The following is a 17,844-nucleotide window of genomic DNA, read 5'->3' as shown; positions in this document are numbered from 1 at the left end:
AAAAAAGCCAAGATATTAGAGTCAACTTGCAACTACAGAAATATAAAATAAATGAAATGATACTCAAAGAAAGCATTGATGAAAGTATTTTGATCGAATTTTGAATAAGTCTGTGTACATAATTCGCGTAAATGAAATAATAGGTGGAATCATTTTGAAGCTTTAAAAATTATATACTAATCATTTCCATAATTTATGAATTTTGTGTAAAAACAAATATCTACAATACAAAATCCCACAACTGGAAATGAATTATTTACGATCATAAGCTGCCCCCAAGGAAAGCCCGTGAAAAGCTGAGAGACAACTAAAAATTAATTTTCAGATAAGAATCAAATATAACCAAACAAAAAGGGCTTCAAAACTGTGAGACTTACCAGACTTGAAAATTTTGAATAGAATATCTGAGACACATACTATTCCTGTAGATTGAGAACGATTAAGCAACCACAAAATAGATGAAAGAACAAACATTAAGCAATCGAAATAGATGAAGAATATAAGAACAATCTTACAGAATGCGAGACTTACCAGGGTCAAAAAATTTGGAAAAAAATATGGGACACATACTGTTCTGGAAAAAAAAAAACAGAAGATCAAACATTTAAGCAATCAAAATACAACCACAAAATTCCAAAGCACCCACAAAAAATTAAACAAACAAACCCGGCCCCCTTTGAAGATCCCGTCACCGAAAGCAATTATGAAAAGAAAATGAAATTGACCAAGTTCTTTCCTCAATTATATTCTTTGTTGATTTATGTACTTTTTCTTTGATGAATTGGAAAATGTTTGAGACTCCCCAACCCCAATTACTAAAAACAACATCATATTTAAAGTTGTTATTGGGCCTCGACTGTACATGTGTGTCTCTGCTTAAATAATTTAACAAGGCAGGCCATTATACGGACCCAATTACCCATGATCAATAAGTGAGATTAGATTCGTAATGAGCCGGAAATAAATTTGTATGAAGTGGGCCGGGCTGGGCTGTTCATTAATTGATAGTTGATGATACACAAGTGTTTTGGCTAATAGAAGGACAGGTCAATGTTGCCCCTAGCCCTAGGTTTGTGCGTGAAGTGAAGTATTTAAAAGAAACAAACTAAACCTATCTGAGATTGAGAACTCTACTTCTCTCATAGATATCGGCGACACATCATTCTGGATCTGCCATATCCGAGTAAGTCAGAATACAAAATCGCGATGCTGACGAGCTTCTTACGGTTCAGATTAGCGATTATGGTTCGACGATCTATTTCAACGGTCACCTTTCGGTCGGTGCCATCGAGGAATCTGTTTGGTGCCTACAGTCGGGAAGCTCATGTTCCCTCTCTGACCGCTTCGATGAAGGCTACGGCGCCTACTACCAGGTTGTGGAGCAGTATGGTCCTGGACCAGAAGGAGGATGAGAAACAGATCGATGGATCTGATAAAATTGCCAAAGCGGATGGTATGGGGGACGCAGACCAAGTGGATGACCCAACGAACAAGTTTCGTGATAAGGAGTTCCTGCAGCGCAGATGGGAAGAGGTGAAGAAAAAAACCAATACCCGTAATGCATGTTTAGGTATACGAAATTATATGGCATTTATTTATAAGTTAAAATTTTGTATGGCAGGGACGGGTAAGGGAGGTCTTTCAGGAATGGAAAGAGGCATACGAGAGGGTGTACGCGAATGCTGAGGAGGAAGAAATGAGGTTCAAAATATTTGAAAGATTGTTCAAGTTTGTTGTTGAGACAAATTCAAAGGGTAATTCACCGGGTTCGGTTCGATTGTGTTTGAACCAATTTTCTGATCTAACCGAGGATGAAATGAAAGGATATACTGGAGGAGGAGGAGGAGTTGACGTTCGCAAAATGAAAATTAAACGAAGTCTTTTAAAGTATTACAGAGAAGAAAGGGTGTCAAATATCTTGCCACAGGCTACTATGATGGGATATGATTACTTCTGTGAGTTGTTCAAAGATTCTGGTAAGTTTTCTGTTTCTTTACTAAATGTTTCAACAAAAAGATTACAGCTTTGTCAGAGCATTGCTTTGTTATTATGAAATATATTGTCATCGAAATCAAATAGGATGTTCCACGGTTTTCTGTAAAAGAACCAAGTTTTCTTTTATTAATTTTATTTGGGTGTGGATTTTTGCACCTAGTGTAAGCTGCTTGCCCTTGCAGTTACAATTTTTAGGGCATGGAAGATGATGGTTCTTTATTGAAAATTTACAACTCAGTCACTGGAATACTTGATGCACAAAACATGATGCCTTAGGTTTGCACAAAGTAAAGTTACCAGAAACTGTCCTTTGGTTATTTTGGCTCACTAAACTAATGGTATGTGCAACTGTTGTGTGTTATTCACATATTGCATCGTCATGTGTATCTATCTAATAACCATAGTAAGAGTCATAAAGTGTTAACACATTTTTTAAGATTAGACAATTGTATTATCTGTTATTTTCGAGAAATTTTTTCTATATATATTTTTCATGTTACAAGTTTGGATGATCTTCTTTGCTGTGGTTAAGTTCTAATTGAATTTATTTTATAAACTCACTCTAGGACTAGTTTGACATTTTGCGTGCAGATGATGTGTCAGATGATGATGAGTACAATATTAGTACTTGAGCAAGTCCTTAGCTGGTGTCGGACAGTTGCAGCAAATCGTACTAGTAGTTGGAGATTTGGAGATGGATATGTATAATTGTGGACTATATGAAGTTAGGAGATGTTCCCTAGTTATGTATAATGCCGGAGTTTAATTTGATTTTATGAACTAGAGGATGTTCTCAGTTAGGGGATGTTCATATATTTATTCATGTGTAAAATGACTTGTATAATTATAGATTTTTTGAACTAGGGGTTGTTCCCTTCTCTAATTAGGTAATGTTTAGATATTGTGAATGGATCGTTGGAATTTTGTTTGGATATCTAAATTTGAAGTAGTACAGAGACAGGCGGTTGATTCTTATTGGCTTTTGTAGTTTTATTATGTATTAGGTGGACTGATTTTCAGCTATGGGCCTCGGTAATTATGGATTTGATTAGGTGTTATTGAAATCAAATGGGCAAGGTATAGAAAATCTGTTCTGTGTTGAACGTAAATAAAAGTGTTTTGGAAGCAAGGCAAATTGCTGATGTTAGGTTGTGTGGCAATCCCTTCTAGTGAACTATATCAAAGTGACCTTTGATGCCCCTATCAGGGAGAATTGATTTTGAAACACGATCAGTTGGATTCCTTTAATTATATTCTTTGTTGATTTATGTTTTTTTTTATATGCATGATTTATGAATTGGAAAATGCTTGAGGCCCCTTACATGTGTGTTTTTATTCAATGATTATTTAATGTGTGTTTTTATTCAATGATTATTTTAATGTCACATTGATTTGGGGATGGTTTGTGGTCATATTTTGGGATGCAAGACACACAGTAGCATTAGGACATTAACTCACGTAGTGATAATATCTCAGTTTATTTTTAGACTAGACAAGGGGTTTAAGAGTGACATTAACTCAGGTAGTGATAATATCTCAGTTTATTTTCAGACTAGACAAGGGGTTTAAGAGTGTGTTTGGATTGAGGGATTTGGGGGAAGAGAAGGGGTAGAAAGTTTCTTTTTAATTTTTTTGTTTGGATAGTTTTGAAAAAAATGGAGGGGAAAGATTTGAAGAGAATCGAGGGGAGGGGAAGATTTCATTGAACTTATGCCAATCTCCAAAACATATTTAGCCACATAATGAACACATTGCGTTGAGATATGGGGTTTCTGCGCGATGAGGAGGGATGTTTGGCTGGAAGTGATGGTTGGCTCAGGTTTCTTGGCCTTGGTTATTTGGGCTTGTTAATCTTGGGCTTTCGTCACTACAGGTTTGACTCTTTGAGCTCACAGGCTTTTCCTTTGGGCCTTCAGTCAATATTATTTTTATTATCTTTGATGGGCTACATAGTGGGCCATCGTTGATATTCAATCTGTATGATATAAGACTTTTTTATTGTGCGACTTTGTCTCTGTTCTTAACAGTCTTCCTCTCTTATCAAGTTAGTGAACGTTAGATTCAAATTAATCGCTTTGCATATTACAGGCTATCTTAGCCATTTGATTGTAACTTGCTATTACATGAATACAGTCTGAAACAAGTTTCTCTTCCAATCTCTATCTTCTTCTTCTTCTTCTAATCTTTCTCTATCTTCAAGTTATCTGAAATTCATTACATTGTGAATTCTGAATCTATCTAAATCGCCTAAGGATAGCATAGAAGAGAATGATTGTGATATATGGAGCCTTATGTAGAAGTAGGGTGAGTCATAGATGTAAGTTCAGTAGACAATGACCATGTTTAGAACTCTTGCAGCAAACCTCAACTGTGGTAGGTGAGAAAAAGAATTTGATTGAAGTCTGCAGCATCTCGAAATGGCAGTCATATATGTGTAGATCTTAAAATCCACAATCAATTTGTTATCGTTTATCGAGGCCTAACCAACCTTGCAAGATTAAAGAAAGGTCGATTGTCAAGTTTGGACACCGATTTGGTGTCGGCTGAACAAGCTCTGATGGTTAAGTCAGTTAACAGTGTGAGATATTTTAGTGAGAGAAGTGAATGATTTTTAGAGAGAGAGTGAGAGAAAGATACCAGGTAGTTGAGAGAGTAAACGAGGAGGGATCCTCCTTCGTTTATAGTATTCCAAATCACGTGGTCAGCACATGTTGACCGTACAGACGACCTTTTTCGTTGGGCCGTGATGGGGCATGTGGTCCAATCTGGTATTTGTTTGGCATCGCAGGCCTTGGGCCTCATACTTCCATTCTTGTAACCATTTCAACCGTGGACCTTGAGCTTAGCTTGGATTTGGGTCGGGTACATCTCCGGACGTATATTAATCCAACTCGGGTCTTCGCTGGGCCTTTCCACATATGCTCAAGTATTTTGGGTCAATGGTTTTTGGCCCATACAATATGTAAGCTGCAGTAGACAGTGATAATTTTTAGAGCTCTTGCAGCAGCCCTTAACCCTGGTTTGAATCCTACAGCATCTTGAAATGGTGTATGTTTGAAGCTCTTGCGTTATGATGTCAATGACACCACCCAAATAGGGCCTTTAATATCACCTGGGAATCAATTGAAGATAGCACAGAATATGTACACCACATAGCCTTATCCCCATGAGGACAAGACTAGGATAAAATTGTTTATGATTTCAGGGTAATCAATCCATCAATCTATATAAAACGGAGGCCTCCACTATGCTTCCCTGCAAATTCCGCTGCCACGTGGGAAAAACCAAAGAGGGAGAAAAAATATTTTTAAAAAAAGCAAATTCAATTTGACGCTTACGAAGTTACAATTCTCCAACTTGGTTCCATATTTGACCAGGTTCATCTCCGTCGATTCACCTTTGGTTCATCAATTTGTGGCCTCTCAATTTTGGGAAGACATGAAAACCTCAAGTTTAGGTTCATATATTTTTTCTTCTTCCCCTCATTGTGATTGCAAACTCGAGCAAACTTTTGATCAAGACCTTGCAGAAACGAATGATTGAGACAAAGAGAGAAAGAGAACGTGGTGAGGCATGGATCTGAACATGATGGTTGAGAGAGAGTAAAGAAAGGAAGGAAGAAGGAAAGGTGAGTCGGAGAAGTTTTAGTGATGATAGCAACTGGATCATGATAAGTTAGTTGTTCAAGAGGTGAACCATCTAAGAGCATCCACAGTGGTGCTTGTAATATCAAGCACTTCAAAACCATTCTCTCTCTTCTCCTTTATTCTACGTGGCATAATTTAATTGGATAAGTGAATCCCACAATATACACTATTCATCAACACTTCATACATTCTAACATTTCATACTCACTTTCTCTATTTTCTCTCTCTTCCTTTTTATCATCTCTCTCTTCCTTTTCATCACATCTCTCTTCGTTTCCATCATCTCTCTATTCACTATTCATCAACTATATACATACTCCAACTCTCAAGTATCCTTTTTCCACAACTAAATTTTCAAGTGTCATTTTTCACCATTGTGTACATGTAGCGCTATATTTATCAAAAAAATAACATTTCAAGTACTGAAATACACTCCATTATACCCATTGTGAACATCTATCACTTAACTTATCAAGAAAGTATCATCTCAAGTACTTCAAAATCATCCCATTGTGGATGCTCTAATAGCATGGAAATTCCTTAATCAAGGATTCTTTAAATTTATTAAAGCCTTTTTGATCTCATTTTGTGCTTGAATCACTTCTGTTATAGTTTTCCAGCATACGTACGCCAGGTATGATTCTTCGTTCTTCATCTCTCAATTCTTCAATTTTTGCTCATCATCACAATCTTCAAATGTTCCTTCTCTTTCTTTTGCCATTCGAGATCTTTCACTCGCTTCGTCAATTGCAAAGGAACATCTGTTCACGCGTATATTCATTGTTCTTGAGTCGATTCAATTTTTTGTTTTCAGAGACTCCTCTGCCATATCAAAGACATTCTGAAACACTTTTGTTTCTGATATACCTGAAATGCAGGGTCAAGCAGAAAGCAGCAATGTCCCTTTGGCAGTTGATGAAAAAGCAGAGGATGTTAAAACTCCTGCAAAGAAAGCTGATACAGAATCCATTGTTGATAATAATAACAGAGACACAGAATCCCCTTTGCAAGTAATTGCAGAGAGCTTTTCTGAAGAAGAGATTGTTGGCCTCAAAGAAATGTTTAATATGAATGACACCAATAAAAGTGGTCAAGTCACTCTTTTTTTTCCCATAATTTTTAATTGTTAATCATATTTGTATTTAAGTAAACGTATAAAAATGCATTGTAAAAGAACGTTTTAAATGTATTTTCCACAAAGCGAACGAAAAGCCATGCGAATATAAAAAAAGAGGCAACTCGTCATAGGAGAATGATTATTCTATGAACTTTATATATTAGTATTGATTGATGGATTATACAATACAATGCATATAATAAACTAATTGTGCGTTCGCGCGGGTATGCGTTTAGTATGATAACATATCCCACACTCAACCTCTTCTTTCCCACCCCAATTTTTAGACACCAACCCTCACAGAACCATGGAGAAGAAAAGGCCCTCACACCCAACAAGAAGACCTGACCACTTAAAAAAAAACCTAAACCCACACTGACCTCACTCAAGGACTCAAAGAGACTCCCCAATGGACATCTCTCAAGGCAGCCCAACACACCCACCCAACCCCCAAATGACTACTTAACAACACAAATTAGACCACACCCCCTTGATATACTTACCAGCCCAAGAAGAAGACACAGCTGAAACACACACAAAACAGACCACTCACACCAAAGGACACACACACACACACACACACACACAACCATTAAAACGTTGGCCAGTGCACATGATATTTAGCCTTTAAACAGGAAGCACCAATCACTTCAGAGAGGCCGGTGTCCAAATCATCCGCTACAAAACATGGCATTTTCTTTCATCACGAGATTACGAAAGAAAGAAAAATATCACTAGTTGACCAGTCAAAGTAACAATAAAACTCATATTAAAAAAATAAAAGAATTAGAAAGGAAATTAACAATTGAATTGATCAGTAGTAGTGATGAAACTATAAACCCACTTAGAAGATGAAGAAGAAGATGATGAAGAAGAATGAGACTCAAACTTGTAGTGCTTATCAATGGCTACAGAGACATCCCAAGTACAACTGAGTCCTTTTGGTATTATTACAAGATCTCCTGCTCCAAACTCCACATACTCTGATGACCCTTTTGGATATGCCTTCAACTTCCCTTTCAACAAATAACAGGTCTCTTCTGCATCAAATTTTAGTTGGTATTTCCCTGGAGAGCAACCCCATCTGTGTCCTGACCCATAAAAGAACTTTTAATTAAAACACATGGACACAGACAAACAAAAACAATCAACAGAGATGTATACTTGGGCCAGCACTTGATGTTCAACTCTAAAAGTTGTGCCTCTGATGGGTTCCTTTCAACCGTGATTCTCAAGCTTTCAGCCATGAAAGAATAACAAGGAAGCTAGAGTGAGAGAAGAAGCTCTAAATCTGGTTTGTTTATATATTCTCAAGCTTTCACAAGTTGTCAGCGTTGTTAGCAGATACATGGTGAATCCTGGATAAGTCCATCTTGATAAACCCCTTTAGACCTTAACTTTGTTGCATAAGAAGATGGAAATGGCGGCGACAAAGAATACAAAGAAAAGACAGAGAATAAATCTCTATTTCATTCACAAAATAAAGTCTGACCAGTACAATTTAGCTCAAGTACAATATACCATTAAGCTAACCACCGAATTAAGCTAGCTAGCTAAGCATCAATTCACATAACACTGAACAGAGGTAACGCTTCACAAAAGCAAAACATAAGTTCCTATCAACTACTCTTTTTTTTTTTTGGGTAAGTTCCTATCAACTACTCCCTCCCTGAAAGAATCCTTGTCCTCAAGGAATACAGAGCTTCAACAAAGTAAACATTTAACACACGTATGGAATGCAGCTCAGTCGAGGTTTGACAGTTGGCAATTGCGTCGCGTACACCATTGCTGTCATCAAAGAACCAAAGTTGATTTTTGATGCAACTATGAAGAAATGTTTACCTTATGGAAGAGGAATGAAAAATTTCTTACAAACCTTTCAGTCGAAAGAAATGCAAGTAGCAGGACTGCATAAGCTTGCACAATCATCTTCTCAACTTCTTTCTCTTCTTGCAGCAAAGCTGCCTCATCGTCCTGCACAATACGTTGTTAATCTCTGACGTGTAGCATATAATGAAATTCCTTCAGCCTGCTTGCAATAATCATATCCCATGGAAAAAGAAGGAGACTAGGGAGATTTAATCCTTCAATTAACTTCGATGTTAGATTAACATAAATTTATCATTTCTTTACATTTGGTAGACCATTCAAAACAGTTGACATTCAAACCTGCTAGCATGCCCCAAGACCCATAAATATCCTCATCCAGGAAATGGAATGCATGACGAATTTCACGTCTATTTACCCGATGTTTGAGTAAAGATATTTACTGAAGAGGAAAAAAACCATTGTGGATAGAAAATAAATATAAAGCCACCTTCATAATTTCACAGGTGAAAACAACTGAATCGATCTCCGACCAACCTAGATCTTTCTCAACGAAGCAAATAGTCAATTACTAATGTGATAGCACAAGGAAGTTTAAACTGGCATTAATGCCCGGAAACTTGAAATGGATAGGTATTCAGTAATTTTGAGGACATTCCTGGGTTCTGAGTAAGTATTATTTTTCTGTTTTGACAGACCTAAGACTTTCTAATACAATGTTACAAAGCATATTCTGCTAAGTTAGGCAACTCTCATCCCAAAAAAGAACGTGTTTACTTCGAGTTCCAGTAAGCTGTAAGCTTGTACACACTGCTGCTTGGTGCTAAGAAAACCAAAATAACCGAGACAACTCAGGCAAATTGACCAAAGAATGTACAAAAGGTACCAAAAGTCACCAAGATTAAGGTCAATTATTAGCAATTTAGAATACAGAGTAAAAAAAACAAAACTTAAACTCCTATATATATCTCCAGTACATCAGCAAGAAAACACACAGCAAAAAAGAGTGAGACAAGCAACCAACATAAAAGAACTCACCCATGACTCAGTGTTTCCTTCTTCAGATGCGTCACCAGCCTCTTGGTTGGTCAGAAAGATGGAATGCAGTAGTGAAATTACATCTCTGTGGCTCTCCTCTTCTAATCCTTCTGATGCAGGTAACACAATACTTACTGCGGCAAGCCATGATCTGCATTGTAACTTGTAATAAGTTTCTAAAAACCATAACCATGGTGTTCACCTGCCATGCTCCAGAAATTGCAAACATATGAGGACCCTAGAACTGGCTATTCAAAGATCTAAAGGATCCCAATCCATAGACGCTTGACAAGCAACTTGCAAGCCAGCAAACAAGTAGTTGTTTACATGTTGAACTGGGGGAATGCACTCAAAAAAAAGATCCACATAAGTGAAGGGCTGAAGGCCAATCATCGTTCCCCCACTACAAGTATACCAATGTATCTGTCGTATAACACCATCTTTCTTGTTCATTAAAGAAAAAACACCATCTTTCACGGTCTTAATTTTGCAAAAATATATTCAAGAAAAAAAAAACCAATAATGCAAAATAAATATACACTAGAACTCATTGTGTTATTTGCTTCAAATAAACATGTTGATGGTACCAAATTAGAGAGGCAAACAAACCTGTTAGATGCATCATTCTCTACCAATTTCACAAGCAGGCCCATTATAACAAGGAAATTTAACTCTAACTCTTGATCAGTAAGATGTCGATCACTTAGCTGCTGTACTTGAACACTTAAAGTGTTTTCTTCCGTCTCAATGAATGGAAGCGAAGGTGGGTAGAATAAAGGAAAGACATCAGTAATGAACGACGACATGATCTGATCATTTGTTAAATTCATCTGCTGGAGCTTTGTGCCCGGGTGTCTTTTAACTTTTTCTTTTATCAGAATCTGCCAACGCAGAACATAATTCAAATGTTTTTAAGCTCTAGGAAGGAGATAATACCTTGAAGACTTGAAGAGGAGCAAAGAAATGCAAGGCTCAGATCAGATACGATGGAACAGAAAACGAATTAAACAGGCATTCAGGTTCTCACCTCATCAAGGCCATCAAACTTTCGTAACTTCTCCTCAGACCTACCTCGCATCTTCCTATAAGGACATCAAACTTTCAGACCTACCTCGCATCTTCCTATAAGGACATCAAACTTTCGTAACTTCTCCTCAGACCTACCTCGCATCTTCCTATAAGGACGAGCACCTAAAATGACGTAAATCCACAAAATAAATAAGCAAGTCAGAATAAAAAAAACCAAAAACAAAAACATAGAAGGAGATTATTTCCATCAAGGCACCAACATGCAGCATAGTCTTTACTATTCAAGGACCAACATGCTCCATAGTCTTTATTATTCGAGGATGAGAGGGAATAAAGGTGAAAGTAACTTACCAAAAGTTGGATACTGTACAAGTAAATTAATCCCACCTACTCCAACTCTCGATCCCTTAAGTCTTTCTATGTATACATAGCCATTCATGCCCCACTTTTCTCCCCACGAATTCCTCCCTATCCAGCAATCGACACCATTTATGGTGTCGTATCCGATGAGAACGATAAAATGATTAGTTACCTCCACTTCCGGCGCACGATAAATCGCCTGCAGACATGTATATAAGACACCTTTTGTATTTAATAAGTTAAAAATAATATTGAAAATGATATTTTATACTCACATCTGTATAACTGTTGAATGCGTAGCAACCTTTAATACCAACCACTACAGGCTGTTTTGCAACAACCTGCATCATCTGATCATCTGAAGCATATGTTATATATGCATGGTTGTCTATGCATATCGGTTGTACAGGAACAATATTCTAAAAAAAATTAAATAGAAATATATTAAAATAAAAGATACTAATAGGAAAGAGAAAAAAAGAAAGATATATTACTTACCCTCATACATGGACCAGCTAAACCAACATAAGGATAATCCTTTTCAAGGCTCATACAACTGCCTGAGGAAGAGATCACCCAGTCGAATGACTTATCGACCCAGCCAAATTTTTTTTCCGATTCCACGCAATCAATTAGAAGTTGAGGTGCAAGCACAAGTAATTTGCCCGTTTTTATTGCATGAAGGCTCTCCATTACAGCGGTGGCAGCAAAAGCCCAACACGTAGCTGTATAAATTGACTTATAAATTGACAAATATATATTGTATACTAGAAGGTTTAGTATAAAATAAACTTTAACATTACCAAAATTTCCCTGACTTCTAATTGGAGTTACGACTCCTCTACTCCTCCAATCGAATTTCGGAGGAAGCTTATCCTGATTATTAAAAACATAAAAACACGATTCTGTCATAATATATTCATTAAAAACCCAATATATATATATATATTTGTCATTGATAAAACCCAATTTACATGTTAAATCCTTTAGCTTCTGCTTATTTATACATCCCCCGAGAGTCTCTCATTGACCTTTCAAAAATATCCTAATAGAACAGTCACAAGTACAAACTAGATGACTTCCTAATATTTGATTTACAAAGACACCAAAATAGTTCCTAGATTTTCTCAACAAGTTGCCAGCTAGACATTGATTGATAAATTGTGAAAATTTCATCATTATCTCCCAAAACATGGATCACTAATTGAGAAATTGTGAAAATTTCGTTGTCCCTCAAATATGAAATTTTCAATTTGTATTTCATTGAAAAAAATAGAAAGTTAAATGTCTCTAAGCAACAAATACCGAAAGAGGTCAATGATGGTGTTGGTTAAATGTGGTAAGGTGCATGTTTTTGTCATGCTCTTTTTGGTGCACTCAACACTGAATCACCAACTGTGCCAAAATATTTTCAAAAATCATAGATAGATGTAGTTTAAGACCCATCACACGATCAATATATCTTGTTTGTCGTCAAACAATCAATATGTTATCGTGTGTGTGCATAACTCTAGAGAAAATTGTGACGAATAATATGTCATTTTTTTAATTATATGAAGTATTATTGACACGTTCAGACTCTATTCGTGAATCATATACATCCGTGGCATAAAGTGTCAACAAAATTTCAGGGCACTTCCCCATACCCCACACCACCTTTTGTGCCTCTAATGATCCCAATTTCTGGGTCCACCACTGGTTTGTGGGCTAGTGCGCATACTAATACGCAGGCATGATGGATATCCAGTGCGCGCACCTTAATACGTAGTCGCAACAATGAGTTTATTGAGTGCGCGCACTAATACGTATACGCAGGCATGATGGATTTATCGGATGCGCACCCGATGGATTTATCGGGTGCGCACCGCTAGGGGTATTGAAAGAAGCTAGACTAGACATTTTTAATTGGTAAGTTAAATTTTGTTTGACAGGAAAGGAAGATTGATGCAGCGAGAGCAACGATCCACAGGCCCAGCCAGCCAAGCCCAGTTCAATAAGAGGCCCTAACTATCCACTGGAAAACCGGTTCTACAATGTTAGGTTTGGCCCACTTATATACTGCGACCCCAAGCCAGTCACCACTGATGTGGTACTCCCACATCGTCCATGGACTATTCTTCCTGCATCATTCTCCCCTGCCAACCACAGAGAGCACGTCCTCGTGCTCCCCCAGGACCCGGCCTGCGAAGTACACACGGGCAAGCCCCCACGGGCTCCGATACCAACTGATGCAGCGAGAGCAACGATCCACAGGCCCAGCCAGCCAAGCCCAGTTCAATAAGAGGCCCTAACTACCCACTAGAAAACCGGTTGTACAATGTTAGGTTTGGCCCACTTATATACTGCGACCCCAAGCCAGTCACCACCGATGTGGTACTCCCACATCGTCCATGGACTATTCTTCCTGCATCAAAGATGTTTCAGGATAGGAAAGAGGCACTAGACCAGTTCGCGTCTGCTAGCATCGCCAAACTTATCGAACTTAGAGAGACCCTCTTTGTTACTTCTATGCTGCCTTTCCTCCTCCTGGTCTTCCTTCTTCTCCTTCGGGTCTTTTTCATCCTTCTTCCGGTTCAGGCCTCCACTGCTCCAGTACCTGGTATGCACCGTGGCGTTTATCGGAGACAACACAGAGTCCCGACCATTCGCACCAATCAGGTTGCTCGATGCCACCGGGCGAAATGTGGCTCTCGAGAAGGATCGCCCTAACCAGTTGATCATGATCAAAGGGCTGTGATGAGCTTGATTGATGGGTATGTTGCCCTACGAATACTGTTCCTTATATACAGATGGGCCCAGTGATATTTGGGTTTGTGACTTTGCGTAGGGCACTCTTCCATGACCCCATGGCCCAAATCTATTATGCGTTGTACATGACGAAATAACGGTATCCAAGCTCTTCTTGGCTAGGATGCGTGTTGTTGCAGAGGACGGAGTCGAGAAGGGAGCTGCTCGAAGATGGAGGGAGTACTCTAGGAAGGGCGTCGACAAGCCTCCCACATTTAAGCTTCCAGAGGCTGTGTCCAATAAGGAGTGATGACCATACACTATCCTTTCCTAATACAACTGTAAGTATAATATCTGCAATCTGAATATTCAAAGACATGTTAGTTGAACGAAATCAATCTTCATGTGACTATGGAATTTTGCAATCCCTTCAATGTATATATTACCCTAATTTTTGACAGCATATGTAGCTAATCTCTTAAAAGCTTTCCAATGTCAGACAAAATAGAGCAGATTTTATTGGTTTGTTCCGTTTAGGTGAGGAGACGTTCTTTCAAGTTTGAAGTTCCTCAGTCTAGAGAATGACTATTCCAGTGACGACAGTGCCTGGAACTGGAATAGAGAATGATTGTATTGGCTGTTAATTCCAACAACCTTTTGAGTTTCATTGTTCAGTATGCATGCAAGGCTTAAGGGATTTCAGAATTATTGGAACTTAAGTGTCTCCTTACAGCTGTTTCAATTCTTAGGTTCCTCTTATCACGTGTGGAAAATGTTCATGTGAGTTCACTCAAACATTGAGCATCATGTGATTTGGTGGAAGGTTTTCTTTGTGGAGGGATTCCTTATAGGATTCAAGGGAAGTTGATAATATTAATGTGAAATCCTTATATTGAGTTGATGCAGCCATTCTGAATTGCCAGTGTTCTTTTTCGTTATGCTTCTTTTTCGTACAACCAAATGAAGCTTTAATTATAATTTTGATCTTGTTCAAGTATTTACTTCTGACAAACGGTTCATGGATTTTAGTCAACAGCTGGTGTTGGAGGTCGTAGAATGCGTTTTGCTAAAGAACCTGACGAGTTTGTGAAGTGGCTACACGTATTAACTCATGTGCGTTATGCTAATTATAGAAGATTTGTTCTTTTAAAATTAAATTTCATCATGATCCATCTAAATATGAAAACATCCCTCCATCTCCCTCTTTGTGCTTTCATTCTTCAGTGGGAGATCTATTCCTCCTGATGAATACACATGCGGAAAAAAGATTCAGATAGAATTTTTACTCCAGAAAAAAAGTTTCCATCTCCTGGAGGTGAAGATGGCATGACCAAGATGACTTGTTTGCATGAACCAGGGGTTCTGCGTAAACTGGCTTCCAGATTTGAAGCTAATGAGATATATGTAAGCTACTTTGAGATTTTTTCTTCACGCTCTGAGTTGCGATAAGAGGTTTTATTGTAGAAGTTGTATGTATGAGATGTTATTTACAATCTAAGTGAAGTGCTAACCTTTGTTATCTTTCTCATAGATATACCGGAAATATCATGATTGTAATTAACCCATTCCAAAGATTAATGCATCTCTATGATGTAACATTATAAAGGAGCTGCATTTGGGGAGCTAAGTCCTCATGTATTTGCAGTGGCAGATGTCGCATACAGGTTAATTTAATTTGCTCTATGATTCCTCACCCCTTTCTCAATTTGGAGTTTACTGATTTCTGTACTTTGTGAATCATAGCAATGATTAGTGAGGGATGAAGCAACTCAATTCTGGTTAGTGGCAAAACTGGTGCTGGTAAGACTGATACAACTAATATGCTTATGAGATATCTTGGATACCAAGGTGGTTAGACTGGAGTAGAAGGACGGACTGTCTAGCAAGAAGTTCTAGAAGTAAGATGAAGCTATCATTTTTGGAGTGAAATTGTTGATCTCTAATGTTCTTTGTGAAAATTTCTATATATGCACCAAATGTTGATGTGATTGAACAGTGCCTAAAAAATGATATTTTCTTTTTTACTTTTGGTCAATCTTGACAGTCCAATCCAGTTATTGAAGCATCAGGCAATGCCGAAACAGTTGGGAGCAACAACTCCAGGTGAGCTCACGTTTTCTTGATAGGGATTTTGCAAAACCAGTACTTTTGGATGTGGTCTACTTTGCTCCGAAGATTGATCCATAAAATGAGATACTGAATGCATACTACTTTCAACTGTGATATCTATTCGGTTTCTTAAGGGTTCTGTGTTTGCGTTCTTCTCAGGGAGGTGATGTTATTACGAAAGAAACTAAAAGGGGAGAGTAACAAGAAAGATGCAACGCTCTATTCCAACATGTTGTTAACACATGACAAAGGTGATTAACGAGTAGTTGATTATTTAGAACGTGAATAAAGGATGTCAATTTTGCATTTGAAGAAAATAAGTGCTATGCTTTTTCTCCGATTTGCTGTATCATTGTTTTTGCTCTTGAAAGTTTAATTATGTTATTGGCTCAGGATAATATGTTGTTACTTGAACATTTGATGTTTGTGAGGCTGAAGGGTGTGTACAGTATGTAGAGCAATTTACAGCTGGAGATATAATTATTACAGCAGTTTATTCTCTCTTACATAATCTCTAGCATGCTTAAAATATATAGTATATACAAAAGTTTGCAATACGTTTGTAAAGTGTCAACTATTTAATTATAATGTTTTATTATCTTAGCATATTGTAAAGAAAATCCCACGCGAAGCGCGGCATAACTGTATTCTATTACTTATATCTAAAGTTGGAAGTAAAGAGGTGATATCTACGTGAGTCCATTTGTATTCTATACTTGTGTGTTTTTGTTTTTTTTTTTTTTTCGCTTATTGGTGAGCAAAATGACATCGTTTTCCTGATCTTGGATTTTCTTTACATCCTTCGTGCTTAAAACGGCGTTGTTGCATGACTTCAGTTCATAACTGTATTCTATATACTTTCTGTCATTTTATTGCCTGCAACGATGTCGTTTTGCTTCTAATCAGTTCATGACTTCATGCATCTGGTCTGATAGAGCTTCTCGACTGGTGCGTGTTGTCAGAAATATGTCAATTCACCCCTGAATCTTCCATTTGTGCGTCATCTTTGGAATGGCTTGCCATTGCTTCGTCTAGCTGAGTGTGGGTAAGCTGTTTTTCTTCCTGCAACTTCACCTTGTGCTTCTCTGAGTTTGGTGTGGAGGTTCTCTATTAAGTATGACAAAGTGAAGGTACAATAACTTTGGGAAGTTCGCCTTCTCCTCTAGCGTTGTGCTTATCGATCTGATCAGGTTCATTTGTTTCTCCCTTTCCTCGCCAGGTGGGTTTTTTGTTTTCATGTTCTGGGTTTTTGTTTCCTTAATTGGGTCTTTACTGTTTTTTGTAATTGGATAAGTTTTTTAAGTTTCTGAGTGAGGGTCTCTGATGGGTTTATATTTTATTTGTTTATGATTCACATTGCAGAGATATGGCTAGATCGAATGAGAATAACCCAGCAGTGATTAGGCCCAAAGATCTTCAATTTCGGGACAATCTGCTTCTTTCAAATTTGTAAATTTTTACTGTTATAACTTTATAAAGAATTGAGAATTTCATTCTTGAATCCATGGTAGGCTTGCACCATTGCAGAAGGCTGGAATCGTTGATTTGATCAAGAGCCACACTAAAGATATGACATTGGCCATTGGTGATGGTGAGTTTCTAGCCTGATAATTTAGATGTTGATTCCTACTGAGATTAGGCTATAGTTAGCTAATTTAGATGTTGATTTTTGTATGAATTATGACAGCTGAGATCTTTGTATTGTAGACCCAGACGAGAACGCACATTTGTTCAACTAGCTGCTATTTTTCTGGACTTTTCCGATAAGTGACAAATCTTTAGGGCCATATGATGTTTCAATGATATAAATGACAGATGTTGGTGTGGGATATGTGGTTACGAAGGGCGTTAAGCAGTCTTTAGGGCCATATGATTTTTCAATGATATAAATGGCAGATGTTGGTGTGGGATATGTGGTTACGAAGGGCGTTAAGCAGTGATGGTATCTGATTTTGCTATGGGACGGTTTCAGTTCCTTAAAAAGCTACTTTTGGT

At 37.7% G+C, this 17,844-nt stretch overlaps 4 protein-coding genes across 5 annotated transcripts; 1 reads left to right on the top strand and 3 right to left on the bottom strand.

Moving 5' to 3' along the window:
• Positions 1-1,077: 1,077 nt before the first annotated feature.
• On the top strand, positions 1,078-2,970 carry LOC120010769. Of its 2 annotated transcripts, none has more exons than XM_038861623.1 (3): positions 1,078-1,533; positions 1,622-1,976; positions 2,568-2,970. In XM_038861623.1, the coding sequence occupies exons 1-3, from the start codon at positions 1,207-1,209 to the stop codon at positions 2,570-2,572; spliced, it is 687 nt and encodes a 228-aa protein (XP_038717551.1). In that variant the 5' UTR covers positions 1,078-1,206; the 3' UTR covers positions 2,573-2,970. The 2 variants fall into 2 exon arrangements, with proteins under 2 accessions (XP_038717551.1, XP_038717550.1); XM_038861622.1 differs by having other exon boundaries at positions 1,085-1,533; positions 2,587-2,970.
• A 4,542-nt stretch (positions 2,971-7,512) lies between these two features.
• Positions 7,513-8,006, bottom strand: LOC120010084. Its single transcript, XM_038860776.1, has 2 exons — positions 7,924-8,006; positions 7,513-7,843 (listed from the first exon to the last, which is right to left on the bottom strand). Exons 1-2 carry the CDS (start codon positions 8,004-8,006, stop codon positions 7,558-7,560), a joined length of 369 nt encoding a protein of 122 aa, XP_038716704.1. The 3' UTR covers positions 7,513-7,557.
• Positions 8,007-8,196: 190 nt separating this feature from the next.
• Positions 8,197-10,882, bottom strand: LOC120011439 (wings apart-like protein 1). Its single transcript, XM_038862550.1, has 5 exons — positions 10,652-10,882; positions 10,234-10,505; positions 9,625-9,775; positions 8,636-8,733; positions 8,197-8,547 (listed from the first exon to the last, which is right to left on the bottom strand). The coding sequence occupies exons 1-5, from the start codon at positions 10,700-10,702 to the stop codon at positions 8,418-8,420; spliced, it is 702 nt and encodes a 233-aa protein (XP_038718478.1). The 5' UTR covers positions 10,703-10,882; the 3' UTR covers positions 8,197-8,417.
• On the bottom strand, positions 10,718-13,734 carry LOC120011216 (ervatamin-B-like). The gene is made up of 7 exons (XM_038862279.1): positions 13,506-13,734; positions 13,357-13,417; positions 13,157-13,238; positions 11,512-11,889; positions 11,289-11,432; positions 11,005-11,212; positions 10,718-10,815 (listed from the first exon to the last, which is right to left on the bottom strand). The coding sequence occupies exons 1-7, from the start codon at positions 13,732-13,734 to the stop codon at positions 10,718-10,720; spliced, it is 1,200 nt and encodes a 399-aa protein (XP_038718207.1).
• Positions 13,735-17,844: the final 4,110 nt, after the last annotated feature.

Source organism: Tripterygium wilfordii, chromosome 12 (assembly GCF_013401445.1).
Source record: "Tripterygium wilfordii isolate XIE 37 chromosome 12, ASM1340144v1, whole genome shotgun sequence".
Classification (NCBI taxonomy): Eukaryota; Viridiplantae; Streptophyta; class Magnoliopsida; order Celastrales; family Celastraceae; genus Tripterygium; species Tripterygium wilfordii.
Note: the sequence above shows the minus strand (reverse complement) of the source record. Positions and strands in the feature narration are given on the sequence as shown.

Bases quoted from the DNA above. Each gene is read 5' to 3' on its own strand.
- LOC120011216 (XM_038862279.1), bottom strand. From the start codon at position 13,734: ATGATCAACTGGTTAGGGCGATCCTTCTCGAGAGCCACATTTCGCCCG. The intron at 13,239-13,356 runs GTATATAAGTGG...TCGCTGCATCAG, and splicing joins GTGACTGGCTTGGGGTCGCA to TTGGTATCGGAGCCCGTGGG. The intron at 10,816-11,004 runs GTAAGTTACTTT...ACGTCATTTTAG, and splicing joins TGTACAGTATCCAACTTTTG to GTGCTCGTCCTTATAGGAAG.
- LOC120010084 (XM_038860776.1), bottom strand. From the start codon at position 8,006: ATGGCTGAAAGCTTGAGAATCACGGTTGAAAGGAACCCATCAGAGGCA. The intron at 7,844-7,923 runs GTATACATCTCT...GTCAGGACACAG, and splicing joins AACATCAAGTGCTGGCCCAA to ATGGGGTTGCTCTCCAGGGA.
- LOC120011439 (XM_038862550.1), bottom strand. From the start codon at position 10,702: ATGCGAGGTAGGTCTGAGGAGAAGTTACGAAAGTTTGATGGCCTTGAT. The intron at 9,776-10,233 runs GTTTGTTTGCCT...GTTACAATGCAG, and splicing joins GAGAATGATGCATCTAACAG to ATCATGGCTTGCCGCAGTAA. The intron at 8,548-8,635 runs GTTTGTAAGAAA...CTTTGATGACAG, and splicing joins GCATTTCTTTCGACTGAAAG to CAATGGTGTACGCGACGCAA.
- LOC120010769 (XM_038861622.1), top strand. From the start codon at position 1,207: ATGCTGACGAGCTTCTTACGGTTCAGATTAGCGATTATGGTTCGACGA. The intron at 1,534-1,621 runs GTGAAGAAAAAA...TTTGTATGGCAG, and splicing joins TGCAGCGCAGATGGGAAGAG to GGACGGGTAAGGGAGGTCTT. The intron at 1,977-2,586 runs GTAAGTTTTCTG...TTTTGCGTGCAG, and splicing joins TGAGTTGTTCAAAGATTCTG to ATGATGTGTCAGATGATGAT.